This window comes from Callithrix jacchus, chromosome 4 (genome assembly GCF_049354715.1).
Source record: "Callithrix jacchus isolate 240 chromosome 4, calJac240_pri, whole genome shotgun sequence".
Taxonomy (NCBI): Eukaryota; Metazoa; Chordata; class Mammalia; order Primates; family Cebidae; genus Callithrix; species Callithrix jacchus.
In genome coordinates, this window is record NC_133505.1 from 172892501 (window position 1) to 172902452 (window position 9952).

Sequence of the window (9952 nt, forward strand, 5' to 3'; positions counted from 1 at the left end):
GGCGGCCGCCGACTCCACGCCGCGCAGCCACTCCGTGCATTTGCGCACCAGGCCCTCGTCCAGCGCCTCTGCCTCCTCCTCCTCGTACTCCACGTCGTCGTACCTGTGCCGCTCGTTGAGCAGCGACACCTTGAGCACCGGGCGCAGGGACCCCGACCGCGGGCTCAGCTGGGGAACCTGCAGGCCGCCGGTCAGCAGCGGGGCGCGGGGCCGAGGCGCTAGGCGGCCTAGGCCGGCGGCGGGGGTCGTGTCGGGGTCGCTGGCGGGGCCGCTCCTCCGGGAGCCCGCCGCCCTGGCCCGGGGACAGGGGGCGAGTAGGCGCCTGGGTTCGGTCGAGGGCGAGGGGAAGGGCCTGCGGGGCCGCGCCAGCAGCTGCTTCTCCAGGTGACGCCTCTGGATGACCAGGACAGCCTCGGGGGTGAGGCTCAGCGAGAAGCGCGCGGCGGCGTCGGGCCTGGCCCCGGGTCCCGAGGAGGTACCCGCGGCGGTGGTGCCCGTCCCCGCCGAGGTCGCGGCGTAGGTGGTCCTGGTCCTCGCCGGGCTGTAGCCGGAGCCGGTCGTCCGGGGCGTGGCGCACGTGGCCGGGGCCCGCGCGCGGCCGGGTGAGGTCTGAGGGGAGACGCCTGGAGGGGCCGGCGGCTGCGTCCTGTTCCAACCCGGTCCGCGCCGGGCGGGCGGCCTCTTGAGCGTGGCGGAGGGCCAGGAACTGGAGAGGTGCCCTTCGGACCGCTCCGGGGGCCTCTTCTTGTCCCCCGCGGCGCAGGGCCTCCGGGGTAACTGGAGCGCGGCCTGGGCCCCCGGGACGGGGGCGAGCGGCGGCGGCACGCGCGGGAAGGGCATGGTGCAGCGGAGCCGCGGGATCCTCAGCCTCTAGAAGGAGACGCGGGTGCTCAGCCACCGTGCGCGCAGCCGGTCCCCGCAGCCACTCCGTGCTCCACACCCACCTGCGTCCAGCTGCGGCCGCTCCAGCTTCTTCACATCCCGGCGACCAAACCCGGTGACTCCAAGCGAGAGGCTTCCACCCTTACCTCCTCCTGGGGCAGGGTGCTCCTCCCGACTTGGTGCTCCCGGGACTGGACCCTGCGGGAACCGCCTCCCACCGTCCGACTGCGGGCAAGTCGCGGCGCCCCTGGGTCCCGACGGCCGAGACGTGGGCCGGGCGGGCAGGAGGAGGAGGTGCCCAGCGCGCTCGTTAAAGACGCGGCCCTGCCAGGCCCCGGGCTGTGCCCCGCTGGTGTCACGACCGACTGTTTGAATGCGAACAAAGTGCCAGGACAGCGGAGGGCGGAGCGCGCGCCAAGCGTCCCGGGGCTCCCCCAGATGGCGCTCGGTGGCCCGAGGTTAATTTAGTCCCTCGGACGCCAGGAGCAACCCCTGGGGAGCTGGCAGCCTTCCGGGGTCGTAGGTGGAGGCCCTGCAGATTTAAGAGAAAGTCCCTTACGGCCTCTCCACGCCTTCGAGAAAGCAGAAAAGGCACCGCGAATAGATCCCGCTCTGCGGCCCCACACATCCTACTTCACAGAAAAAAGCGAGCTGGAGCTGAGACGGGAGAAAAGACCTTCAGTGAATCCTACAGTGTTCAGGCCACCCCTTGAGGAGTCAGTTATGAACAGGCAAAATAGTTCAGTTTCATATAATAATGATTATATGGCAAATATTAGACATTAAGTTCCTTTAATGAGTAATTCCTGTGAGCAAAGCAATCTATTTATCACCGTAGCAAAGATTCAGGATTAATGAGACAAATCTTCACTGTCAATTTACATCTAGTTGTAGACACATGAAGACATCCTACAACATTCAAATGTTTAATAAGCGAATAATTGAGCCGTTGCAAAGCAATGGATCAAAAAGTCAACGTTTAGTATGTGCAGTCCCTGCATTCCTTAAGGATAATCATCAACTGCTTAGATTTCCACAGAGTACTTTCCATCAGATCCGCTTTTCTGATGGAAACAGGGTGAGTGATGTGTTATGGCCCCAGGTTAGCTCCAAAGCACATTCAAATGTGGGTAAACACAAATGTGCCCTGTGCCAACAGTCACAGCAGGACAGCATCGCCCTCCCCCAGCCGGCCCCGGTCTCCACGGCAGTAGCAACACCTCCCCCTGTTGACTGTTGGTCGCCCCAGAGAACTGCGCTGTGGATACAGGGGAGTGTGAAGGGAAGGTCGTAGGTGGTGAGAAACACTTCTCACCAGAGCTTGGGTTGGGGTGACAGGTTTGGGCCCCATCATCTCTACCAGCACCTCCCAAACCACCCCAGTACAGCTTTGAAACAAGTCTCCCAGTTCCCAGGCACCTTCCCTCCATCTCTGCCAGTTTGTCTCTGCCTGTGGGCTCAAGCTGTTAATCAGCCTGACAGGTGAGGTCCTAAGATATTGACACCGCCCCCTCCCCAGCCCCATGTGTTTTATTCCAGATTCTGGAATCCCTGGGCAGGAGTGGGAAGAGATACCTCAGTGACAGCAGGAGGTCCATAGTTCTGTACCATGGAAACTGGAGGACTGAAAGAGAGGGTGAGGCAGGATAGGACTGCGGGGGGAAGTATCAAATATTATTTTTGGGGGGCACAGCTGGAGAGGCAGGCTATGGAGAAAAATCAGCAAACACTTGGACACCCAGACTCTGAGTTTGGATCCCCACAGTTCAAAAGCTGTGATGGTGCTGGTGGCAATGTGCAAAATTGTTGGGCTGGTGGGGTCCTCTCCTTCCTATGTCCTCCTAGGATGCTTCAGAAGTAAGAACAGTTTGGGGACGAGAGTGGTTGGTGGCCTTGTAATAATGCTCCCAACGTGCACTGCTGTCTCTATTCTGCTGGGACACCGGGCGTACAGAGGCGAGGTAGCTGTGCACCTGCCATCACATGCTCTAATGGGCGGAGGAGATAAGACTCCAATTCAGGAGTGTGATCCAAGGCCAGATGGCAACTTTTACACTGAAGCTGAGAGGGAAAGTTTTGGTAGATCAAGGTGATTGGATTAAGTGACCTCTCACCCATATACGAGTAGCAATTTGGGCCTTTTTAAGCTAAGAAAGTGACACTTTATCAGACTGATGCACATGTCTGACCAGATGAGGAACTGGGATTCTCCAAGTCCTCCCAGCCCAGAAGCTTGGAGATGTGGAAAGCTGTAAGTCTGTGTGACCCTTGAGAGGCAGCAAAGTACATTTTGAGTGTCTGCTACCTCATCACCAGGCCAGGAAGGAGGAGCAGTGCCTCTTCCCTGCCTCCCCAGAAGCCCCAGAGCAAAGCATCCTCCTATGAGGGGTTCTGAGTTTCAGGGTCTCATGGCAGGCTGCTGCCCCAGTAGTGACAGAGGAGTTAGCATTGCCGACCGACTCCCCCTCTCCGGACTCTGATAAAAGCACCCAAATGACAACATTGCTTGTCCCCTGCCCAGCTACTTCTGCTACTTGAAACCTTCAGCTCCATGTAAATTAGAAGTTAGAAAGATTGGCTTGGCCCTGGAACACACCGTGTGAAAGTGGCCTCTGTCACTGGCCCTCTCTGGTGCTGTGGCTGTTGAAGAACCTGTTACCAGTACCCTTCAGTTGACCCAAGCAGCCAGCAGCAGTTCCCAGCAAGGAAAGCCACACCAGAGACGGCCACGTTTAACTTCAGAGCAGCAGGTGTAACTGAAAGGCAATTAAAGAATATAGTAGCTGAATGCGGTGGCTCATGTCTGTAATCCCAGCACTTTGGGAGGCCAAGGTGGGTGGATCACCTGAGGTCAGAGAGCAGCCTGAGCAACATAGTGAAACCTCATCTCTACTAAAGATACAAACATCAGCTGGGCGTGGTGGCGTGCACCTGTAATATCAGCTACTTGGGAGGCTGAGGCTGGAGAATCAATAGAACCCAGGAGGTGGAGATTGCAGTGAGCAGAGATCGTGCCAGTGCACTCCAGCCTGGGCAACAGAGCAAGACTCTGTCTCTAAATAAATAAATAAAAATAATACAGTTTAACTTATAATTTACAAGGGACTTCTCATAGCTGGCCCAGAACACAATAATTATAACTATTTATAATATTAAATAGTAAAGCTTGGGTACTAGAATACTGAGGTCAGCTAATCTGTCTCAGAACTGTATTTTGGGGTTCACCTGAACAAGAGTTGATCTCTAAATGCATGATTACATCTGATCTAAATTTACTGTCTCAAATAAGTTGGTTGATTTGAAAGGTTGATTAAGCAAAACCTAATAGAGCTGACCCTTGAACACCATGGGTTTGCACTGTGAGGTCCACTTATACAAGGATTTTCCTCTGCCTCTGCCTCTGACACTCCTGAGACAGCAAGAGCAACCCCCCGCTTCCTCCTCCTCAGCCTCCTCAAGGAAATGGTGACGAGCATGAGGACCTTCATGATGATCCACTTGTATACTTAAGAATCGTAAGTATATTTTCCCTTCCTTACAATTGTCTTAATAACATTTTCTTCGGCTTACTTTACTGTAAGAATACTGTATAATATATATAATACATGTAACATACGAAATGTTAATCAACTATGTTATTGACAAGACTCTGGTCAACAGTAGCCTATTAGTAATCAAGTTTTGCAGAGTCAAAAGTTATACAAGGATTTCTGACCCTGTGGGAGGCTGGCACCCCCCCCAACCCCCACATTGCTCAAGGGTCATATGTATTTAGAACTGTCTTGATTTTTGACTTATGTCATTTATGTTTTGAATTAAATTTGATTTTTGGATTTCAAATATAACAATAACACAATATTGTCCACATTTGGGAATGGTGATTAACCGCCCACCCCGCTATTCTGTCACGGTAATGTGTTTATCAGCGTAAAGAATTTCCATTACAACAATTCTTTAAGACATTTCCAGTGAGTAATATGTCCACGGGGAACATTTGAATCACTAAGATGAAAGACCGAGAAGACTACATTCAGGCCCAACTGAAATGATAGAGGGCAACTGTCCCACTGATTTGAACTGAGTGAACTGAAGAATGATCAGGGCTGCAGCTTGGTGACCCTGCTGTGTAAGGGGCCTTACATCTGTTCATCAAACTGCCTGGACCCTACAGAAATGACCCCAAGGATTCCATGTTCCCCCACAATGCACACTGGCTGCTCAACTTGTCATTCCTACATTTTTTTACATGAATAAAATTAGAGCCAGTGATCTCAACACCAGGAAGTTAGCCATTATTCTAAGAAATGTTCCGTTTTTCTCATTAACTTAATTTCTATTTTACTAAGGCACGTAATACTTAAGTGTACATTCAGAAAAACTTCAAAATGGAAAATATTTCAATACACTGTTTTTCTCATTATCCCCTTATGGTCTACTTCTTTCAATATTTTCACTCAAGCAGTTTTACATGCTATAACAGTAAGCAATCAAACATCTAGAACTAACACTAAACCCAAATTTTAAAACAGGAAAAGCTTATTTCAGTTTAAAACCAATTTTACTACTTGGAAAACTTGCCAGTAACTTAAACATGTCTAAATTTCTTCTAACGCTGTGAAAGGATTTGGGAATTAGAAAAACTTAGGAAGTGTGTTGGATGCTAATTAAAGTGTTCCTTTTCCCCATTATTAAGGTGGTAATGGGCAGTCTATTCTGCAGTAAATAATTCACTTTATGCAGATTAGTTATACCACTTTAAGCTCATGAAAGCCTTATGAGAGCAGTACTAGCAATACCTTCATTTTGCAGCTGACAAAGCAAGGCTTTCCCAACAAGCCACACAACTAGCACACGGCCGAGGGGCAGGCTGTCCAGGCAGTGAGGTCCAGAGCACACTCTCTTCCCTCAATGCCAGGGGGTCCCAATTTCTTTGGTCTCAAGACCAGATTACCGAGAACCCCAAAGAGCTTCTGTTTTGTGAATTTTACCTATTACATCAACCTTATTAGAAATTTAAATAGCTTTAAATACATTACATGTTAGCAATAAATCCATTATGTAACATATTTTTAATATATTTAAAAAAACTATTTTCTGAAACAAACAAATGAGAGTAAGTGGTGGGCTCACAGGAAGCCTGGGATCTCGCATCCACTGTGTTCCGTCCTGTGCCATCATGTGCCACGGGGCCACAGCAATGCCACGGGGCCACAGTAATGCTGCTGTGTGCTGGGGATGGCAGGAGAGGGGAAAAGAGTGACTGTGGCTCAGTATCACTATGCAGACAGACCCTAACTGGCCTCCGGGCCCCCAGGCATCCCGGGAACATGCCGTCATTAGTGCTGCATTGTCTGATGTGCTTCAGGGGACTCCTAAGCTCCCACATGCTGACCATCATCTTGGCTAGCAAAGCATGTTCTTCACTTTGAAAGCAAAACTTATCACCTGGTTCCTTCTTATAACCATCTGGAACAGAGTAAAGCAAGTAAGAACATGGGCTGACAGAAAAGTCAAAGGCTGCTGTTAGAAATGACAGGCCTTCAGTTTCTTCACACCTTTTTCTTGGCAAAGCTTAGTGTTTAGATATATTTTATGTACTCACAATATACTCATATGGTAGGAAGCAGGTGAATTTCCAGATTTTACATAAAAAAATGGATGGAATCTCTGTGCTACTAAATGTTTACTAAGGGTGGGCTAGTGGATACTTACAGGAAACTAACCTGGATACATTTAATTAGGCAGCGGAAGTTGTAATATATACCAAACTGTCCCAGAATGAAAGATGATGATGCTAACCATAGAAACCTATGTGGATCCAGTGACACCTCCTGGGAGCATTGATGTTAAACCGGGGGGGTGCTTCCCTGGGCCTAGTCACCAGGGCTTGACTTCATAGAGCAAAACGTTGTCAACTGCATCTTTCCCTGGCAATTTCAATGCATTCCATTTTATTTTACATACAAACACTAAACACTTCCTGTGTGAGGCTGGTGGTTATATCTGCTCCCTTACCCCCCAGACAAAGGCATCTCCTTTTAGGTTGTTCCTTAAATAATTCACTTGTAAGTGAAAGAAAGTCCCTAAAGTAAACCAGCACTGGGTTTGATTGTACTTGGACAACTAAGAGGTGACTAGGGGATTCACTGACTCAGCAGCCCACCGCAGGAACTACTGTATATATTCAGTATGTTCAGTCCGGCCCCCACAATTCAACAACAGCTTTAAAGGGGCTGTGTACGAGTATAATATAACTTTAAATAACCTTGCAAACATTTTCACAGCTAGTTCTAGACTTCAAGAGACAGTTTAATCAATGCTTAAAGAGCAGAGAGAAGACGTGTTTTCTTACACCATACCAGTCTGGGAATAAAAAAGATGAAGAAGTTTGCAAACGTGGACTGTAATATTAGTTGGTTCTTGACCCTTACTCCCCAGCACCCCCCAATCCTGTGCTGATCTGAGATCCCTCCCCATGCCCACCTTCCCTCTAGCTACTTGGAAACCCAAGTCCACACAGGGGTGATCTGTGGTCACTGTCATGTACAGGGTTCAGTTCCCAACACCCCCAGGATGAGAGGCAGCTGCAGAGCCTTGACACATGTCACCCATGCTCTCACCTGTCACCAGTACACCAGGGTTCTCAGCTCCATTTCCTGATGCCCACCGAGCCAGGCCCAGCCAGAGCTGCCTGCTCTGCTCACCTCACACTCAGGCTCTGTGGCTGCACCTGCTTTTTCTGGGGGGTGGAGAGTGGAAATCTCCTTCCCTTGTTCATGTGACTCACTCAGCCACAAGAGCTGAGCACCCAGGCATGAGTTCATTTGCTCGCAAAGTCTCACAGAGATGCTTGTCAAGGCAGCTTTTTCTCCATTTTCCTGCAGTGTCCTTCAATAGACACCATGGCTTTTTGGCTTAGGAGCGCTCACACACTGACTTTTCTGTCACTGTTCATTCATGTATTCTTCCCAGCAATCCTGTCAATTTAATGCGGTCTAACCTCATCTAAATGCTGCTTGAGATGAGGAAAATGAGGCCAGCAGAGGGGAGGTGCTTGCCCAAGCTCACTTAGGGATGGTGCTGCTCCATGCCCTGAAGGCACTCGGACCTCCATACAGAAGTGGAGCCGCAGGCAAGCTCAGCCTGGGCCACCTGCCCAACTTCCAGTTAACTTCCTCTGACAGCCACTGCTGGCCTCCAACCAGAGCTGGCCCCCCGTGTTTGTGCTAGATTTCCACATTCGTCGGGGGCCCCTTGAGGATCTGGAAAAAGCAATGGAAAACAGAAACACTGAATTTTGAATACAACATGTATGTATGTACGGGCACAGGGGTTGATGAAACCCCCAGAGCCTATCTGTGGACCACAGCTGTAAACCTTTGGCATGGATTCTGCTTGAGGAGGCTACCAGCTCTCTTATGCAAACTGTAAGGTAGCTGGCCACATAATCCCAGAACACGCCAACGCAGGAGTCGCACTCCTCGGGGCAGTTATGGCATAATCCCTGTGTGTGCTGCTGGCCAGCTGCAGAACCAGCTAGAAGGGAAGGGTGCTGTGAGACACAGAAGAGAAAATGTGATGATCACGCTAAGGACTTGACTGATGCACAGAAGACTTCTGGTGGCTGCGGGACCTCTCTCAGTAGCCCTCCATCTTGAAAACTTGTGCAGGAAGCAAGTCTCAGGGGGAGTTCCCCTACTGGGCTAACCAGTGACTGAATGGAAATTTCCACACTTAAATAGGCTGCACCCAAAGGCAGTGCTAGTGCTGCTTTCTGCAGACCTCACACTCATCCATTCCCACCGCGGATGCAACACAGCCCGTCTGTCCTCCTAACCATAGTAGCCTGCCCTTCATTCTCCTCCTCCCCGGGCAGGAGATCCACTGGATCTGCGGTCAAACCCCGACTCGCCCAGGTGCTCACCTGACACTGCAGGTTCTTCTGCACACAAGCATAGCAGTTCCAGTGAGCATCAGATGGCACACCCCTGGTGCAGAGTCTGTGCTCACCAATTTTAGTCCTTTTCAGCCCCGACCCAGGCCTTCTGGAACCCAAGCCGTGCCTGCTCTGCTGCCTACCTCTGTGCTGGGACCTAGGGCATCCATCCTATCCATCCAGGAAGCCTGAGAGCTCTGAGCAAGCCAACACCCTTGTCTAAACTCAGGTGTCTCTCTCCACCACCTCGGCAGGCTGAATGACATCCTTCTCTATCCCAAGGCCAGGCCTTCCATCCCATGGTAAACCCAAAGCTATTCCATATCCTGTCCTGGGACCTCCCCACTTCCAATACAGCAACAGGCTTCAGAGGTACTTTCTGAACCCACATTGCTCCAAACTATTACTCTAAGTGTGGCATCCAGTTTATCCCTCAGTTCTGGAAGACCGGGATCCCTTTGGAGATAGGCGGAGCTCACCCTGTGTGCCACCAGTCCCTGCTCTGGCTCTCAGGCTGCCTAGATATGAGGCTTTTCAAGCTCACCCCCCACTTCTCTCACATGGACTCCTAGAGGGCCCCTTACTTTGATCAGGCCAAACCCTGGCACCAACACAGGGCAAAGGGGAAGCAACAGCCATTCCCATTTTTAGGTCTACCTGGGCAGAAACAAAGCTGAAGACATTTTTCAGGGAGATGCCCAACTCCGAGAATGTTTCCTAGGGGAACGTTTCTGTGGCCGACAAACACGGATATATAACAAATGACTGTGGGGAGGCAACAGCGCAACCCGGGTCGCAGCATCTGCAGCCCACGTGCCGGCCACACCTGGCCCTGCCACACAGGCTGAGTCAACACAGCAGCTGCCTCTGTAAGGCATGGAGACTCGGCCACGCCATAGGGCTGTGGGCAGTCCCACAGATGAGGCAGGCCCCAGACAGAGCTCAGCACATGACTTTCTTCCTTGTCTTTTCTGCAAACTTCTCTCTATTTTCCTTACTCCCACTCTCACCTGTTCTCTAAAATAAGATTCTTCTTCAGGCTGCCGCTACTCAGACTAAAACTCCAGCTCCGTGTTTTCCACAGCCCCGCTCCCTATGTGACGCTCCACACATGCCACGCTCTACCCCTCCACG

The 9952-nt window shown here is 51.0% G+C and overlaps 1 protein-coding gene across 2 annotated transcripts in view; it reads right to left on the reverse strand.

The window, feature by feature from the left end:
* PRR18 (proline rich 18) overlaps positions 1-1109 on the reverse strand; it is a 4159-nt gene extending 3050 nt beyond the window's left edge. Inside the window, exons 1-2 of one of the 2 annotated variants that reach the window (XM_035297127.3) lie at positions 1029-1109; positions 1-870 (exon numbers count right to left, since the gene is read on the reverse strand). The exon at positions 1-870 is cut by the window's left edge and continues 3050 nt beyond it. In XM_035297127.3, the coding sequence (XP_035153018.3) occupies positions 1-840 (840 nt within the window). In that variant the 5' untranslated portion in view covers positions 841-870; positions 1029-1109. Of the gene's footprint in view, positions 871-944 lie in introns of both variants that reach the window. The other variant, XM_054254603.2, reaches the window with a different exon arrangement.
* Between the last annotated feature and the right edge of the window lie 8843 nt (positions 1110-9952).